The 19,624-nt window shown below is 50.3% G+C and overlaps 1 protein-coding gene across 1 annotated transcript in view; it reads left to right on the top strand.

Annotated features, from left to right (window-relative positions):
• Window positions 1–19,624, top strand: part of PPP1R14C (protein phosphatase 1 regulatory inhibitor subunit 14C) — an 84,465-nt gene that overhangs the window by 652 nt on the left and 64,189 nt on the right. Inside the window, exon 2 of the mRNA XM_004702119.2 lies at window positions 4–123. Within this exon, the coding sequence (XP_004702176.1) occupies window positions 4–123 (120 nt within the window). The remainder of the gene's footprint in view (window positions 1–3; window positions 124–19,624) is intronic.

The raw sequence follows: 19,624 nt of genomic DNA, 5'->3' as shown, positions 1-19,624 counted from the left end.
CAGCAGCAGCGGCGCCACCAGCAGGGAAAAGTGACGGTGAAATACGATCGGAAAGAGCTCCGGAAGCGGCTGGTGCTGGAGGAGTGGATCGTGGAGCAGCTGGGTCAGCTGTACGGCTGCGAGGTACGGGGCTCGGAGCCCGGAGAAGCGGGGGCGTCCCGCGACCCTGCTCTGCCCACCTAGCTCCCCGGGATGCAAGCCTGGACCCCCGGGACCGAGCGCTGGGAGCGCGGCCCGGCGCGCGCTCTTCGCGGAGTGGCCTCGGGGCTGGGGCGCTGCGCCTGGGGCGCCGCTGTCTGGATTTAGACTGTCCTGGGAGGGGGGAAGGGGCGGGCTGCGCGCCCCTTGGAGGAACGGAGCCAGCGAAGCGCGTCGCTCCTCTCCGAGCCGCTGGTGCGTCTGCAAAATGCTCGGGGCTTGGAGGTGGCTCACCCCTGCTGCGCCCTAGCTGTGGTGGGGAAATAGCATTCGTTGCTGGGAGAGGACACCTGAAAGCTTCCATAGACCAGGAGAGAGGTCCTAGGGATCTGAGAGGGCCCCATAGTTCTTTACATTTCACCCAAATCGTGGATTGAGCGCCTCCCTTTTCCAGGCAGCCCCACGCGTGCCCCCGCAATTCGTCCTTGCACTTCCCAAGCCGCACACACCGGGCTTTGTTGGAAACAGTTGGTTTTCTTTACTTCCCAAGCCGAGTCACCCCTGTGGGTGCGCGCAAAACCAAAGCCTGGGGCGGCCCTGGTGGTGATGGGAAACGGAGCCCCGTGGGTGGCGTCCGCGACGCGTCGAGGTCTGCCAGCTCCAGGCTGCGCTCTAAGTGCCCCTGTCCTTCGCGACGCTGTGACTTTCCACAGCCCGGGGACTCGGGACTCGGGCCGAAAGGTTCAGAATAGCGGTAGCAAACGAACGCTAGAAAAATGTCCGCAAGCCCAAGGCTGCCCCATGGGAGTCTGGTAGGAGCAGTTGGGAATGAAGTGCTCGCTGCCCCTCAGGGATGGAATCTGGAAAGGGTGGCCACGGGAAGGCGATTAATAATGCAGGGTTTGGAATCCGAAGTTAGAGCTAGATTTGTGTTCACCACACTGCCCGTGCGCTTTGGCAGAATATCAAAGGCAGGTGAAGGAACCGACTTTGTCGCTGGCTTTCAGTCATTCAGGGCTGCTTCTCCACCTCCCACTTCTCCTGGCCTATTGTGAATACATCTTCTCTTGCACATTCATGCGCGACACAGGGAACTAGCATTTTCATTATGGACTCCCGAATGATTATGATACAATAAAGGTTGTCTGTATGATTAGTAGGCTTGTAAAAATAATGTTGTTTCTCCAGCCAGCTTCTTAGGGGGAAACACACACACACACACACACACACACACACACACACACACACACACACACATCTAATTGCATAAATTTAAAAAAAGGGGCAGAAATTGGAAATGTTCATTGGATTTTTAGAGCAAGTTGGCAGAACTCTGAAGAAACAATGTATTTGCTGTAGGTGAGATGCTGCAAAGGGAGGAGATGTGCTCAATCTTGCCTCTGTAGAATTCAATTAAGCAAGGCTCTGGTGTTTATTTCATACCAGCCTTTAGACACCGTCTTGGGCTTGGAGAAGATGTGACTTAATCGAAACACTACTGTTGAGATTAACAATGCTTTTGAACAGCTCATTTTTGGAGAGACTCATTAGGGGTAGCCTGGGAGACAAGGAAGGGTTCTAGTTGGTGGAGCATCTATGGTAATTTGAAAAAAATGTAAATTCTTTGGAAGGATGTGGAAATATTGGATGTTGGGATTTTCACTCTCTTGAGCAGGTAGGTTTTAGGCATGTTGCAAAGGGTATGGAAAACCTTGAATGTTTTTCTTTTCTTTGCCCTCCAACCCCGATGGAGTTTAGACCTTCCACCCACAGCAAAGCAGCTAGCGATTTGAAAGAGTAAGGATGAGGGGTGGAACAATACAAGACGTACTTGCTGGAAGAGAGCCTGCATGCCATTAAAGTGTGGCAAGCATTTCCCATCAAGGTGTTGGCTCTGGCATTTTCCACAGAAAGATTAGGCATCCTAGGGAAGGTTGCCAGCAGAGCATGAATAGGCTGATGGTACACCTTCATTGAATAATAAAAACATGTAGATTAGTAAGTAGCCAAATCAAGGACTGTCTTTTCCCATCCAGTCTCCTGGGTGAGGCTCACTGTATGGCTTTAGGGTCTCTTCCCCTCTCTGTTTAGAGTATCTCTGTGAATCCAGCAAGGCCTACACTGACTTGTAGCTTGGGACCTTGTGAATACGGAGATTAGGAAATGCCCTTTTTACCTTGAGAACTGGTGGTGTTTTTGAATGGTCAGCCTATGATGTCAACACAGAAACCTCATTTGCCAAACTTCAGGCTGGCCCTGGGCTGGAGTTACCCTGCCGAGTTGGGGCAGGAAATGAGCATGCTCCTGTGTTTGATTTCAGAAGGATGCAGCCGAGGCAGGTCAGTCAGCAGGTGACTTGGCTTTTTCCGAGGAGATGACACTGTCTTTTGGAGTGGCAGAAAGCCTGCCATGTAAAATGAGACGGGACAAGGCAAGAATACCTGGAACAGCTTGGCTGTGGCCTGATCTACAAGTCTGCAGTGGCCAACCAGTTCTGTTTGGAGATATTAATAGCTAGTGTTGACTTATTAAGTAGTCTTAGTGTAGCAGTAGGTTAAGCACTGGGCTGCTAACAGCAAGGTCCATGGTTCAAACTCACCAACCACTCCATTGTGTAATGGTGAAGGTGTCCGCTTCTGTAAATATTTACCATCTTGGAAACCTTAGGGGACCATTCTTCTCTTTTTTATTGTTTTTAAAAAAATCATTTTATTAGGGGCTCATACAACTCTCATCACAATCTATACATACATCAATAGTGTAAAGCACATTTGTACATTCGTTGCCCTCATCATTCTCAAAACATCCACTCTCCACCCAACCCCCCCCAACCCCCACCCCCGGCATCAGCTCCTCATTTTTCCCCTCCCTCCCCGTTCCCTCTCCCTCATGAACCCTTGATAATTTACAATTTATTATTTTGTCATATCTTTCCCTGTCCGACGTCTCCCTTCACCCACTTTTCTGTTGCTCACCCCCCAGGGAGGAGGTTATATGTAGATCCTTGTAATCAGTTCCCCCTTTCCAACCCACCCGCCCCTCCTCCCTCCCAGTATCGCCACTCACACCACTGGTCCTGAAGGGATCATCCATCCTGGGTTCCCTGTGTTTCCAGTTCCTATCTGTACCAGTGTCCATCCTCTGGTCTAGCCAGACTTGTATCTACTCTTTTTTTTATAGAATTACTGTGAGTCAGAATCAACTCGATAGCTGTGGATTTTTAACTTTTATTATTATTTATCTGTGGTACCTCATCTTTGTAAGTCCCACTGAAATGACTGGTGTATTTCCTTTTCTTTCTGATGAATCTGGGTAAGAGAAGGGGGCAGATGCTGATGGGACTATATGATTGAGTTGTGAGTGGTTTTTAACAAGTTAACTGTGATTATTAAAACGTGGGAATCTAATGAAGGGGTAGATCAATATTGTCAGCTTGCTGGGTGGGAAATAGCCATTTCAGAAGAAGAATGAGGCTTCTGACTACTGCTGCCACCAAGCCAGGAGTGGAGCATAGCTTTTGGACCCTGAGAACCCTGCATATCAGGCCTCCTCAATCCAGGGACAGAAAACTTTGACACCAGGGAAGTGACAGAGAGGTGGCAGGACCAAAAGCCAAAGCGTGGGACAGTGGTGAACTTCCCCTGCCCCCAGAGCTAGGTAAAGCTGAATGCCTTAGATAGCAGGAGGCTGGCTTGTGGAGTGGGTGCCTCCAGGCACTTAATTGGAGGAGCTAGGTTTGCTGACCCATGGAGCTTAATTGAGTGCCTTGAGTTTGAGGCTTATGAGGGAGTGGCATGTCTTTTGGACATTTATTGGCATCCCTCAAAGAACTTTGTACCATTGCAAAAGCATGGCAGAGGCCAAGGGGCCATGTGGCTGAGAGGGAAAAGACACAAGAGAGACCTGCCTATAGACATGGCTGAACCGCCCCCCCAAAAAAAATCCCCCTCCCCAAAAACCAACCCTGTCTTGATTGTATCCTGAGCATTTGTAACCTGTTAACTTCCTTAATAAACCTCATAATTGTGAGTGTTGTCTATGAGTTCTGTGTGGTCATTACAATGATTACAGTCAAGCCTGTGGAGGGATGGTTGGGGTCAGAATTGGTAAGGAAGGTTGGAGGTTTATCTGACTCCTTTCTCCTAGATGTGGATCTTGGGCAGCTCATGTGATAATGGTGATTCCCCCCTGGTGGCATAGTGGGCTATGCTTTGGGCTGCTAATCACAAGGTCAGCAGTTTGAAGCCACCAGCTGCTCTTCAGGAGAACATTGAGGCTTTCTTTCTACTCTGGGACAGGTTTACAGTCTGGGAAATCCACAGTTCTACTCTGTCCTGTGGGCTCGCCATGGAGTGGAATCAACTTGATGGTGGTGAGATTTTTGCTGTGTTCTGAAGGTAGAGATCAGATGCTACTACTTCCTACCCGTCCCCACTTTTTTATTAACAGCACCCCCCCCCTTTAATGATGTGTGCATCCTCTATGGGACGCACGTAGTTCTCTCGTGACACAGATGGGTCACTGGTAGTTGGGGTTGACTCAGTCACAGCTGGCTTTTGTTCTGTGCCAGGTACTGTTCTAGGTGCTTCATATGCACAAGTTCATGAAGACTTCCCAGTGAGCAGGGTGCTGTTCTTAGCCCTGCTTCACAGATGGGTAAACTGATAGCCAGAGGTGTTCCCAAACTCATAGAGTGGTGAGTGGTGGAGCAGGGACATCAACACAGGCACTGTGGCTCTGAATTCACATTCTAACCACCAGGCCCACCTATAGGCATTACAACTGGAGCTGTTAACCACAAGGTCAAAAGTTAACCCACCAACCTCTCCTCAGGAGAACAGTGAGGTTTTCCTACTCCGTAAAAGATTTCCAGCCTTGGAAACCACAGGGGTCGATCTACTCTGTCTGCACAGTCGCTATGAGTCAGAATTGACCAGATACCAGTGAGTTTGTCTTTTTGGTTTTCATACAAGATGACCCCTGGCCATATGTATCATGATCTGAATGGTTAAAAGTTGTGAGTTTAGCTAACAAGTGTTTGTGCAAAATGAGTCTCCTCCACCCACCTGGTTAATGATCGGGAACCTGGGTGTGGATGTAGCCTTCACAGAAGTCTCATTCTGCTGGAATTTTTTGGGAGATAGTGTTGTGTTGTGTTGTCAAGGTAGAGATACTGGCCAGGAGCCGCGATGGTATAGTCATTAAGCGTTGGTCTGCAATCCGCATGGTTGGCAGTTCAGAACACTAGCAGCTCTTTGGGAGAAAGACTAGGCTTTCTACTTCTATACACAGTTAGTCTCGGAAACCCACAGCAGGGTTGCTGTAATCCAGCGTTGACTCAATGGCATGAGTTTGGTTTTGGTTTGGTCCCTGGCCCAGAATCTGGTTCCATTTTCTCCCAGGCACAATTCCCACTGCATGGAGAGCATTGTGCTGGATGCACCAGCCTCTGTGTCTAGTTTCCAACCGCCACCAGCCTCAGGGCGCTGACGCTGGGGAAAGAGTATCCCTTGGGAGGAGCCAGTCCATGCCCTGGAAGCAGTTTGGCACTTCTGGTCTGGGAATTCTGTGGGACCCAGAAGGGAACTCTGGGTGGTGCAATGGTTAAGAGCTTGGCTGTTAACTAATAGGTTGGCAGTTCAAACTTACTAGCAGCTCTTCAGGAGAAGGTCATGGCCAGGTGCACCCTTGTGGAAGTTATACCCCCTCCTATAGGGTCACCATGAGTTGGAATTGACCTGAGAGCACTCAAGAGCAACAATGACAGAGATCAAGGGCACTGGCAATGGAGGTTGAAGGACCCGGGGTTTAGGTGGGCAGGACAGCTTGTTCCAAGGGACAGTTGACAGACACCACAGTAGCATGGATGGACCAGGGCTGTAGTCCCGCTTACCCTGTTTGAGAGTGGGATTGTTAAACACATCATTCAGCCTCGGATAAAGAAATGTCTTTATTACATTTAAAAATGGAGCCCAGGGTGGGGCAGAGCTCTTGAACCCCAGAACTTACCGAGTCTCCCAATGTGGCCATTGTAGCATCTTGTAGTCAGCAGGGTTGTTCTTGGACCTAGAAGAAGCCTATTGTTGTCGATTCAGGTCTTTGTTTGGTGTGTATTAAGCACTTGACTATCAGTTGAGCTGGTGGCTCGAAACCCCCCTTCCCCAAAGGCACCTTGAGAGGGTTGCTTGGTGATCTGTGCTACATTTACACACATGGGTGGCCACAAGTTGGGCCTGTGTGTGGCAGCTTGCACCACCACCAGGAATATGCAAATTCAGGTTTTTGGTTGGTATATCGTCCCCACTCCAACATCAGATTAGCCTGCTCTGTGCTTGTCTGACTCATAGCGACCCTTTAAGACAGACTAGATATGCCCTGGTGGGTTTCTGAAGCTGTACAGGAGCAGATAGCCTCATCTTTCTCCCGAGGAGCAGCTGGTGGGTTTGAACTGCTGATCTCATGGTTAGCAGCACTGACTCAGTTGCAGTGAGCTTGGCGCTTTGTCAGACCTGTGTTCTGTCTCTCCCAACACTGTACTTTATATCTAGGTCCTAGAATTAATTGCAATGGTTGTACAGGACTCAAAGACAGTATTCATGATGAAGGGGGTTTATTAAGGAAGCAGCAGGTTAAAATGTAGGTGGGAAATGCTTAGGATACAGTTGTTCAGTCAGGACATGTTACAAAGTTCTTTCAAGACTGCTAATACATGCCCAAAGGGCATGACACTCAGCTCTAAGCCTCAGCCCAGAGGCATTCAGCCCAAGCCCCATGGGTCAGCAAACCCAGCTCTCCCAATTAAGTGCCCAGAGGCATCCCACTCCACAAGCCAACCTCAGCTTCCCTTGCTTTATGGGGTGGGAAGCCCATCATTGTTTCATGCTCTGGCTCCTGGTTCTGCCACTGCTTCTCTGATAACCAGGGCTATCTTCTGGATACAGGAAGGTCACTGCCCAGGGATCCCTGGGTCCAGAGGCTGCGTTCCACTCCTGGCTCTTGCTGGTAGTGAGATGCCCCATCCTGCTTTTCAGAGAGTCCATTTTTCACCCAGCAGGATGGCCAGCATAACAAAGCCTGTGCACAACTACTCAGAGGTGAATCCTATCCAGTGTCTTCTCTCACCTTCTTACCAGACCCAGGCAGGAAAAGGTCATTTGGTTGGAGATGCAGAGACTTGGTTCTAGAAGAGCCACATTGGTGTTAACAAACCCAGGGACAAGGAAACAGCAAGTGATCCAAATCAGTGGTGAGGAGGGCGCTGGAGGCCTGGTAGGGCATGATCAAGGGTAATGGAACCAAGAGGAATTACTGAAACCCAAAAGAAGACTGAGCATGATAGTGGGACAAGATGAAAGTCAAAGGAAATAAAGGAAAGAGCTAGGAGGCAAAGGGCACTTATAGAGGTCTAAATAAAGGCATGTACATATGCAAATATATTTATATATGAAGATGGGGAAATAGATTTATGTACCTATATTTATAGGTTTAGTATTAAGGTAGCAGAAGGACATTGGGCCTCTACTCAAGTACTCGCTCAATGCAAGAATACTTTCTTCTATTAAATTGGCATTCTATGATGCTCACCTTCCCAACACAACCGCTGAAGACAAAGCGGGTGAATAAGCAAATGTGGTAAAGAAAGCTGATGGTGCCCGGCTATCAAAAGATATAACATCTGGGGTCATAAAGGCTTGAAGGTAAACAAGTGGCCATCTAGCTCAGAAGCAACAAAGCCCACATGGAAGAAGCACACAGGCCTGTGCGATCACGAGGTGTCAAAGGGATCAGGTATCAGGCATCATCAGAACAAAAAATCTTATCATAGTGAATGATGGGGAAGTGCGGAGTGGAGACCCAAAGCCCATTTGTAGGCCACTGGACATCCTCTTACAGAAGGGTCTCCAGGAGGAGCAGAGCCAGTCAGGGTGCAATGTAGCAACGATGAAACATACAACTTTCCTCTAGTTCGTAAATGCTTCCTCCTCCCCCACCATCATAATCTTAATTCTACCTTACAAATCTGGCTAGACCAGAGGATGTACACTGGTACAGATAGGAACTGGAAACACAGGGAATCCAGGATGGATGATCCTTTCAGGACCAGTGGTGTGAGTGGTGATACTGGGAGGGTAGAGGGAGAATGGGTTGGAAAGGGAGAACTGATTACAAGGATCTACATATAACCTCCTCCCTGAGGAACGGACAACAGAAAAGTGGGTGAAGGGAGATGTCAGATAGGGCAAGATATGGCAAAATAACAATTTATAAATTATCAAGGGTTCATGAGGGAGGGGGTAGCGGGGAGGGAGGGGAAAAATGAGGAGCTGATGCCAGGGGCTTAGGTGGACAGCAAATAGTTTGAGAATGATGAGGGTAATGAATGTACAAATGTGCTTTACACTATTGATGTATGTATAGATTGTGATAAGAGTTGTATGAGCCCTTAATAAAATGATTTTTTTTAAAAAGAAAGAAAAGCCACATTACTGCCCCTGCAGTGCCTCCACCAATGGTCAGAAGCTACTGCGTAGGGATCTGAGAATGGACTTTTCAACCAGACTGCTCCCTCCCCCTCTTCTCTCTCTCCCTCCCTCCCCCTGCCTCTCTCCATAAGCTCAGTCTATAAAGCATTATGAAATACAGCAAACATGCTGGGAGTCCATGGATAATAGGAGTCTGTTGCCAGTAGAAGACAAGGAAACTGCCCACACTCAATCCCCCGGGGCCTCCTGGTGTTGATGGGCTGCCCGCTGGTTGCCACCGGGGTTTTGAAATGTTATTGGTCTAGAGTGTGTGTGTGTGTGTGTGTGTGTGTGTGCATGCAGCATCTGCTTCTTGTGCTCTGGCCTACATTAATTGGTTTGTGCAGAAAAACACCAAACCAAACCCAAACAAGACATCATGGTCCGAGGGCTGTAGGATATTCGGAGGGAGCTGTGACCACAAACTTCTCCCTTGTAAAAGCCCAGTCCCACCTGGGCGCTAGGTCCTGTGCACGCAGGGCAGGGTCCCCTCCTGGCCTCCGGGTGGCCAGCAGCTGGGGCACTTCCCGCAAACCTGGAGGGTCCTGTGTTTTGCAGGAACGCGCAGCCAAGGCTTCCTGGACCAAGGCAGCTGCTGTCGATGGATCCTGATTCGTGCCCCAGAGGAGAACTGTGTCTGTGGCGTTTTTCAGTGGTGGATTTTTCGGAAGTAGATTGTCAGGCCTTTCTCCCGACGCACCTCTTGCTGGACTAGACCCTCCACCAAAGTTTCCGTAGCAGTCAGGCAGCTTAATCACTGGATTCCATCCCAGAGTGACCCTGGAGGACAGCGTGTACCTGCTCTTCAGGCCTTCAAGGCTGTTCATCTTTACAGTCACACTGCCCCAGCTTTCTCCTGAGGAGTGACTAGTGAGTTTGAACTGCCGACCGAGCACCTATTGGGGCAGTGCTTAAGCCCATGTGCCACCAGGTACATGGCAACAGCCAAGGCCTCCTAAGACTACTTTCAGCTCATCCTAAGAGCCGCTCTGGTGGTGCTTCCCTCTCTGCACTCCTTTGCTGTTTGCTGTGCGGTGTGAGGCAGGGCTCTGTCTTTGAGGCCCTGCTCTGCTCTCCTCTGCTCTTTCACTCCCGGGAGCGCTTTCTAGTGACAGGGCCGTCAGATGGCTCCGTGGCTGCCCAGAAGCTGACGGCCGGCCGCGTCACAGTCCCCAGTTCTAGCCCAGAGCTGTTTCTGGAGAGCTAGGTATCTTCAGACAGTTCCACTTTGGTGCCCCTCAAGACCCTCAAATCCAGCCGGGCTGCAAATGGGAACCCTCCCACCCTTCAGTGAGTGGGAGACTGCGCTCCACAGTTGTCTCTGCCAAAGGTGATTGCAGCATTTCCTCCCTCGCCTGCCCCACGCGCCAGCCAGAAGGCCTGTGGGTACTCGCCTTGGAGCCATGAGCCCATTCGGACTCCCAGTGACCCTGTGCGTGGTGAAGCAGAGCCGGCCTCCATAGCGTTCTCAGTAGCCAAGTTTTCAGAAGTTGATTTGCGGCACCTCTGATCTGGGGGGACTTGAACTTCCAACCTTTTGGCAAGCAGCTGAGCATTCGCTTTTTACTCTCCACTGGCTCCATGGAGCTAGGGAATTAGATTGCTTGGCTTGTCACTGCCCCTTTGTAGTCTTCCCCCGGCCATCAAGACCATCCTGGCTCCCCGTGACCCACGAGAGGGTTTCTGAGTTTGTAAATCCTTCTGGGAGCAGATAGCCTCATCTTTCTCTCCAGGAACAGCTGATAGGTTTGAACCGCTCACCTTGAGGTTAAGCAGCCCAGTGCTGATCCTGACAGCACCACCATTCTCACCTGAATGATAGCAATCAGCATCGGCATGTAGTTGTCTCGGTTTACTACTGCTAGGTGCTGGTGGGTTACGCATTGGGCTGCCAACTGCCACGTCAGCAGTTCAAAACCGCCAACCGCTCCTCGGGAGAAAGATGGGGTTTTCAATCCCCATAAAGAGCTACAGTCTCAGAAAGCCACGAGGGGCTGTTCCGCCCTGTCGTACAGGGTTGCTGTGAGTTGGCATCGACTGGCTGGCAGTTGTGTGCTTTCCGGAGGTTGCATGTTACAAACAGTTAGGTGCTCACCCCCTGGCTCAAAGGCTGATGACGTGAACACTCTGGAAGGGCCTAGGAAGATGGGTCTAGTGCTTTGTTGCCGAAAGATGCCAGCCTCGAAGGCCCAGTGGAGGCCAGCTCCCCTAATGACAGCAAGTGTTACCACGATCACACCTCCCCTGCCTTCTCTCCACTCCTGCCCCTGCCATGCTCTTCGCTGCGGGCCAGGGGCTTCTCCTCTCCTATCCCACAAGCTGTCTGCACACAGCTGCCTGAGTGCCTGAGGCAGGGCCGTCGGCTTCCTTTTAACCGGAGAGACCCCAAGTTGGAGTTGTTGCTTGACCTTGTCCAAGGTCATGCTGACACCCAAGTCCTCCCCTTTGCCACTCTGCTGCCAGCGACATGGACTGGGTCCTTGCTGTTAGCCTCTCCCTCCTCGAATTCTCCCTCCACCCTCATGGCTACCTTCAAGATGGCGTGAAGGCTGTCCTTGGCCCCTAAGTTGGGGCAGCTTCCTGTCCCTCCGCCCCCAAGGTCCTCCTCTGTACAGAGCCTCTGTGCCACTCCCATGGCCCCGTGGCCAGGGCAACCTTTCTACAATCCAAAGCTGAGCTTGGGACACCCACAGTCTGCCTTCAAGCCCACCCCAGTCCACTTCTGGAGCCTCGTCCCCTGCCACTGTCCCTGCCCCTGCTGCTCCACAGTCAGCTGGGGTCCAACTGCTTTAGGGGTCCAGCAGGACCCTTCCTGCTTGCTTCTGCTGCTGCCAAACCACACATCTCCCTCATTACCCGCCAGCCTCTTACCAGATCTACGGGCCTCTTGGGTCTAGTGTCCTCAGGGCTTGATGACCTGTGGTGTGTGCTAACCCTTTTCTAGGCCTGGTGATGTCACCTCTGTCTCCCCCACCAGTTGCAGCTTCCCAGGGGCAGAATTTTGGGCGTCCTTGCAGCCCCGGTGCCTCTCGAAGCTCTGGCCGCGCAGAAGCAGAAGACACACCCAGCACACACTCACTGGCACCATTTGCCATCGCCTGCACGAGCAATCTGCTCTTTCATTGTTGACTTGCAGGGAGACGTCTTTTGCATGATGATGAATTCTGTCCCCGAATGACAGGCTAGGCGTCAATGTACAGATGCAGGAGTGATGCCAGTCTCCCAAGGACACCGTCCCAGCTTCCTTCCGTCCTTCTCTGTGTTCTGATCCCCGCTCTACCCCCGAGCACTGCTTTGCTTGCACAGTGCTGCTCCCCTGTGCTGGAGAGGGGCGTGTGCTGTTCCATCTGGAGCTGAGGTCCCCCCCCCCCCTCCAGTGGCAGGCGTGCACGAGTCTCTGAAGAGCAAGGAAGGAAAACCATGATTGCTGCCTCTGCCCCAGCACACCAGCCCGTGAATCACCACCAGGGTTTTCGTAGTCAGCACTGGCATTTTGGAAATCTGTTCCACTGCATGAATGCTTAGAGAGCGCAGGGTCACTATGAGCCAGAAACCCGATAGGATAATCCAACTCCTATAGCATTGCTCAGAGTTGGAATCACCTCAATGGTGGTGAATTTGGTTTCGGTGTAGGGGACCTGGCTGGCACGGATGCAGCCAGAACATGTCAGTTGTTCCCAGTATGATGTGGTGGTCGGGCAGGTCATGGCTTGTGTCCCACTGCCCCAGCCTGGACGTAACCTTGGCAGGCCATATTCACAGTAGGACTTCCTTTCTTCATCTGAAGAAGGACTGAGGGACCTTGAGGGCTTCCAGGGAGTCTGTGGCCACGTTGTCCCTGCCCTGCAGAAAGGGCGGAATAGGAAAGAGGAACAGGAGTGACTGTCACTTTCAGAGCAGAGGCAAGTGTCACAACGGTGTCATCTGTCTTATGAAGCTGATTTCCTTCAGCAAAGGGAGGGGTTGTCCATCCATCACCTGGGGGTGGGGGGTGAGGTTTCGTGTCTTGTTGGTTTATAAAAATCTCCGGTCTTCTTCCCTGCAACTAATGGTTTCCAAATTCAACTGGAGATCTGATGGGGCAGTTATCGGCACCCTCTGCTTATTTACATCTTGTGAGGTTAACCTTTAAGAAGAGCTGGCATATTTGATTTAAATGCTTCAGGTGTATTATTTGGAATAAGCGGGGAGCTTTTCAGGTCTTCTTATTTCCCCTTCATTGTGGCAGCTCATAGTGAACGGAAGGTTCAGGTGCAGAGGGAAAACCACAGAGCCTCGGGGGTAAAGGTCAGAAAGGCAGCGTGTCCTGAGTCCCCTGGATCAGAAGGGAGAATACATCTCTAACAAACCAGTGAGTGTCCCCGGACTTCATTCCTCAGTGTCACTTTCTAGTGTGTGTTTTAACACCTGCATGACACGAGAGAAGAAAAGGGATACATCCCCCACTCCCACCCCGATCAGTCCCGTAGGAAGCGGAGTTTGGAATCTCTTGCTCTTTACAGTACGTGTGTGTTTTCTATCAGGATAGACTCATCAAGCATCATTAGATAGCCCCAGCCCAGTCACGGAAAACTTGGTCATGTAAGTAGTCCTTCGTTTTAAAGATGAGAAGACGGAGGTGCAGAGTAACCTGCTGCATAAGACAGGACGACGTGTGTGGCAGTACCGTTCTGCAGGCTCGTCTGAATTCATGGTGTTGCTAGGGCCACATACATTCTGTCTGAAGGCAATAGGGGGAGATCCTTTCTTGTTCCTCAGTGTCTGGGGGCCTCCCGGGAAATCTTTGGTGTGTAGATATGTCTCCACATGGTCATCTCTGTGTCTGTCTCTTCTCTTTTGCAAGGACATCACTCAGGTTGGCTCAGGACCCCTGCTTCACCAGCATGACCTCCTGCTACAAGAGAGCATGTTCCAGACCCTGCTCCCCAAGGAGGCCATGGCCACCGACCAAGGGTTAGGATGTGAAAGGTGTCTTTCAATGAGGGATCCCATCCAATCCATGACATCTAGTGATTGCTGGGTGGCTTCCCACAGTGGGGTTGGCTTCCACACAAGGTGCCCATGTGTTTAACAGAAGGAGTGACTGCCCTGCCCTCTGCTGTGTCTCCAGGAGTTGAGCCCATCCTTGAGGCTGAGATCAGTCCATCTGGGGGAGAGGTTTCCTTCCTTGCCGCAGGCTCCCACCTTCACCAGCCATGCTGTCCTTCTCTAGGGCTGGTCGTTCCTGATGACGTGTCCAAAGTTGTGGACCGACGTCTGCATGGCCAACGAGAAGAGGAGGAAGACTTAGAGGTCACTCTTGGAAGCAGTGATGTCCCATCATTGGCAGCCCCGTATTTGAGCATGTTTGTTTGCTCACTTCCGCAGGTCAGCCCGCTCTGCTGATGTTATTTGTCACACTTTCCAGGTGTGCCTCATCCTTAGTTGAACCGTTACAGGTTGCAGCGATTTCTCAGGTGAACCATATACAGGATCTAGCCCCCTGGGTAGGAAGGCGTGTCCCATGGAGCGTGTCTGTTTTTTGATGGCCAGGTGTGCAGGGGCCGTGCGTGATAGGGCCTCCTGCGCTCGCTCTCTCATCTTTGATGGAACTGATGGGGTGTTCTTCCTCCTTGCTGGTTAAATGTTAGGAACGGACTTTAAATAGCAAGCAGTGGGCGTTGTACCCTACCTGTTTGAAAGTACCCAATCTGACCTTGGACACGGCAGAAGCCAAGAGGCGACGCTCCTTCTCAGTCACACGGGGGAAGTCAAAGGTGTGTGTGTTCAGGCCCCCGGGTGCTTTGCTGGATTCCTGGTTGGTTTCTGTTTTATTTTTTGCCAGCAGCGTAACTCCTGTTGCTGCTTCGTTCACGTGGGATAATCATCATCCACTCCAATCTGTATCAAGCCACTTGGGCGAGGTGTGGAGTTTCCTTTTATTCTTAGCTCCTGTGAACTGATACTCAACATCACAATCCTCATTCGTCAACGAGTGTCTCTCCGGTTGGGGATGGGGTGTGGTGGCTCGCCGACCAGCCGAGAGAAAATGAGTCATGCATTTGGTGCTGAAACACGATGCTGCTTGCGACGGTGAAAACACCCTACAAATACTGCATCAGAAAAAAAAAAATAGCATGTACTCTCTGGTAGACAAGTGCTTTCGGTTCAGCTAACATATTCCATTTCTTCGTCAGAAGTTCGTTAGAAGTGGTTCTATGGATGGATGTTCAGTTAAGGAACATCTGCATGTCCAGGTAAATAGGTAACGTAGGTTGTCACCTAAATGAGCTTGAGGCTCTAAAATCATTTAACCACCGTTCGCAAGCCAAACAGGAACCGTGGTGGGGTGGTGGTTACACGTTGAGCTGTTGAGTGCAGAGTCGGCAGTTCGAAACCACCACCCCCTCCAAGGGAGAACGACAGGGCTTCTACTCCGTCAAGCATGACAGTCTGGGAAACCCCCAGGGGCAGTTCTACCCTGTCCTGCAGGGTCCCTGGGAGTCGGCATCAACCCGGTGGCAGTGAATGAATGAATAAGCCGAGCAAAACCCACACCATTTCCCCTCGAGGGGATCCTCCTCTTGGCGGCCTGTGTGTGTCTGAGCGGTGGGACGGTGCCGCTTCCTCAGGTTTTCAAGGACGGTTTCCTTTGGAGGTAGAGTGCCAGGCGTATCTTCGTATCTTCGTGGGATCGCTGGGTGGGCTCGGACCTTAATCCTTTCGGTTAGCGGCCTGGAACCACTGGCGTGCCTTCATGTTAAAGTTGGAAGAGCGAGGATGGGCTGCTAGTCCCCGCGGTTGTGTTCACCGATCACTCTCATTCAGTCACTGTTGCCGAGTTGCATTTGGACTCACAGAGACCCTACAGGACAGAGCAGAACTGCCCCTTTGGGTTCCTGATGCTGTGAATCTTCACGGGAGCAAAAAGCCTCATCTTTCTCCTGCGAATCGTTTGGTGGATTCGAACTGCTGACTTCGCGACGCGGAACTCACTACACCACCAGGTCTCCTTTATTGCACTCCAAAGAGCAGCAACGTTTGCCCACGTGCCCTCCTCATGGGTGAGGCAGCGCAGGCGAGGTGGGGTACATTGTGGACCTGGCCTTGCTCTCAATGAATGCGTTATCATGAACATCTTCCTCCCTCTGGCCCCACGATAAAACTCAAGCAGGCAGAACGTCCCCACCTACAGATGGCATCTCTACTGTCTGCAGGCAGCTCTGTCCCCATCTCAGAGAGGCCTGCTGCTCAGGGTCATCGGTTCTACTTACAGGCTATGTGGCAGAGCGAGTGGACCTTCCGCCGTGATACAAGGTTAGATGAATGGGGAAATGAAACGCGATACATCCACACAAGGCATCAGAACTTTCCATAATGAGAGATGAAGGCCAGCTGCCGGTCACCCCCCAGCAGTCCTGGAAAATATAGTGCTGAATGCGCCCAGGCAGCCACAGCAGGCAGAGCTGACCCCCAGCACCTCAGTGAAATAAGCAAGTGGAGGGAGGCCAGAGATGACGGGGAGCTGCCAGGGATGGGAGGGAGGAGGAAAGGGGCATTGAGTGTATGGGAATGCTGGTGGGATGATTTGCAAAAGGATAGCAAGATTGATCACACACCGTGAAGGATATGGCTGTGCCATTGCGTTTACATGCCAGAATTGGGGGATCGAGGGAAAACTAAGGAAAGATGGTGTTCATTGCTGCCCTGTTGGCTGACTCACGACCACTTTCTGTACGACAGGATGGAAAACTGCCTGGTCCTGCCTCCTCTTCATGACCCTTGGAATGCCTGGGTCCATCGCTGTACATCCAAGGGGCTTGTGAAGTGCCTTCTATCAGACAATGGGGAGTTGTGATTCATAGGGGTTTCGCTGGCTACTTTAAAAAACCCGTTTTACTCACACACAATCACATAACACATAGGTCAATGGTTTAAATATATGACAAAGAGTTGTGCAGTCATTACTACAGTCAATTGTAGAACATTGCCTTCATTCTTGAATTCATTAACTCCCTGTGTTAGACCGGGTTAACCAGAGAAACAAATACAGGGACGAATGCTCATACAAGTGTAAGAGAGAGCTTTATACCAAAGGGTAATTGTCTATCAAGAAAACATCCCAGCCCAGTCCAGATCAAGTCCATAAGTCTGATATTAGCCCATAAGTTCGATACTAGTCCATAAATCCCTCTTCAGACTCGTGTAGCTACATGCAAGGATGCAGAATGCAGGAAGATCACAGGTCAGTGGGTGAACAGTCGTGTGGATCCATTGGCTGTGGTGGCATCACAGGGCTGGCGCAGGTCTCTGCTGCATGGCTCACCCAGGTCTCAGCATGGATCCATATAGCTTGTCAACAGCAAGGTTGAAGCGGAGAGAAAGTGTGCGGCCCGTCTCCAGTGAGAAAGAGAGGAAGTTCCCAGAATCCTTATGAGAAGGCCACACCCACAAAGAGGCATCATCAAGCTGTTTTTACAGGCGAGAATCCACCCTTACACTTATTTATCAAGTTGACATGAAATTATGTAACTACCACACTCCCCATTTTGCCCCAACATCTCCTGCCATTATCCTAAGAAACTATTAATCTGTCTCTCTAGGTTTCATATAAAAATTGACAACACAAACAACAACAGAACACAACAATAGCAAAATGAAACAAAGACACAAAAAACCCCTTAATCTAAAAGAAATAAGAAAATAATAAAGACTAGAGCAAAAATTTAAAAGGGTTCAAAGGTAAAACAAATGATAAGGTATTGAATTTCAACCCAACAACTACATTGATTCCCTTTCCACTGCACTCTGTCTAGCAAGGCTATTCACATCCCTGGTCAATGGTCAGAGGGGATTCGCCAGAGACTTAATCCATGTGAGGACTCTGCAAATGGATTTTGGGCTTTCACTCTCTTCCATAGCCTTCTGAAATTTGGGTGCCTACAATTCACTCCTCTGGTCTTGGATTTTATTATTTACAGTCCTTGGATCACACAAGCTGGTGTGCTGCTTCCATGTCAACTTAGTTGATGCCTCACTTAGATGATTGCTTGTTTTGAGACAAGTTTAAGACCTCACTAGCTACTTTTTGCAAGGTCACCTTTCTAGTCTGTCTTAGTCCGGAAGATCAACTGAAAACTGTACACCACAGTTGCCCTCCTGGTAGCTTAGCTTCCAGCATCACAGCAACATGCAAGCCACGAGAGTAGGATAAATAGACAGGTCATTATAAGACACAGCTACGTTACCCATCATTCTGGCTGTGGGCATAGTCCCTTGGCCTGCCAGGAAGGATGGAACAGGCACCCCGGGCGCACCCTCCCCTCATGTGCTTTGGCTGCGGAGTCGTCATCTTTGGCTTTCTTTAATTTCTCCTTTTAAACGATACAACCCTTTCAGGGACATTTTGAGGATTAATAATACTCAAAATCATCTGTGTTAGTCTGGGTAGACTAGAGGAACAAATTCCTAGACAATCGCGTGTATAAGAAAGCTTTATATAAAGAGTAATTAATACATTTTAAAAAAATCCCAGCCCAGTCCAGATCAAGTCCATAAGTCCAATATTAGCCCATATTTCCAATTTCAATGTCTAAATTCCTCTTCAGACTCACGAAACACAGACAATGATACTAAGTGCAGGAAGATCACAGGCCAGTGGGTGGGAAGTCTTGTGGATCCAGTGGTGGTGTAAGCATCTCAGCGCTGACGGGTCTGCACGTGGCTTCTCCAGCTCTGAGGTTCTGGTTGCCATCCGCCTGTCTCCATGTGTCTTGTCAGCTGCAATATCTCCCAGGGAGTGAGTCAAGAGAGAGAGTGTCTCCCGCCTCCAAGGAGGAAATACAGGAGTTCCCAGAATCCTCAAGAGAAGGCCATGCCCACACAGAAGCATAATTGACAGGCTAGACTCCATCCCTTCACAAGTCGACAGGAGATGATGTACATTTGGATATCCTGTTGATGCAGCACCATGCTTGGGAGAGATCATTCTCTGCCTGCCGTGTTGTAGTCAGGAACTAGGAACCTTGTGTGGATGGGTCTCTTTCTAGATTCTGGTGACAGTGTTGGGTGGGCCATCCTGTTTTGTTCCCTGGTCCATCTCTGTGACCTGGCCCATGGTCCCGGAGTTGTTTTTGAGGTTGTTGTATTGTTCTAATTAGTATTCTCCATCTTACCCCATTGTATTCTAATGGACATCACAATGGCTACATAGAACTCAGACCAAACTCATAATTCAAGAGTTTATTAAGGAAGTTAACAAGTTGTAATGTGAGTGAGAAATGCTCAGGATAGTTGCTAATCATAACGGCCACAAAGTTCTTTCTGCTAATAAATATCCAGAGAAACAAGATACTCCCCTGGAAGCTTCCATCCAAAGGCATTCAGCGTGAGCTCCCTGGGTAAGCAACCCAGCTCTCTGAATGAAGTCCCCAGAGCCACCCTGTCCAGTAAGCCTCAGCCTGAAGGCCCTCAGCAACATTCGGAAGATCAGCAAACCCAGCTTCCTCAATTACGTGCCCAGAGGCAGCCCACTCCACAAGTCAGCCTCCTGTACAGAAACGTTCATCTTCACTTGCTCCATGGCTTGGGAAGCCCACCACTCTGCTTCATGCTCTGCCTCCTGGCTCTGCTGCCGCCGCCCCTCAGCCACGTTTAAGATGTCCAAGCTGCCTCTGGATCCAGTAGGTTCACTCAGCAGGGGCCTTGGGGTCCAGAGGACACATTGAACTCCTGACTTCTCCAAGGGCTCATTCTATACCCAGCAGGATGGCCCACCAGTTACTCACAGGTTAATCCTTCAGTAACTCCCTCCCCCTTCTTACCAGACCCATGCAGTACAAGGATGCTGGGTGGGATTAGACTTTGGCTAGAGGAGGCACATTACATGATTCATGGCCCTTGTAGTCTTTAGCTGCTTTGACTTGATCCCCAACACATGATGCCCCCATGCACAGAATAAACACTGCCCAGTCTTTTTTTTTTTT

The sequence above is a fragment of the Echinops telfairi genome, unplaced genomic scaffold, assembly GCF_000313985.2.
Source record: "Echinops telfairi isolate 266 unplaced genomic scaffold, ASM31398v2 ScPeMD7_3533;HRSCAF=4204_0, whole genome shotgun sequence".
Classification (NCBI taxonomy): domain Eukaryota; kingdom Metazoa; phylum Chordata; class Mammalia; order Afrosoricida; family Tenrecidae; genus Echinops; species Echinops telfairi.
The sequence above is the reverse complement of the archived record's forward strand: the minus strand, read 5'-3'. Positions and strand labels throughout refer to the sequence as shown.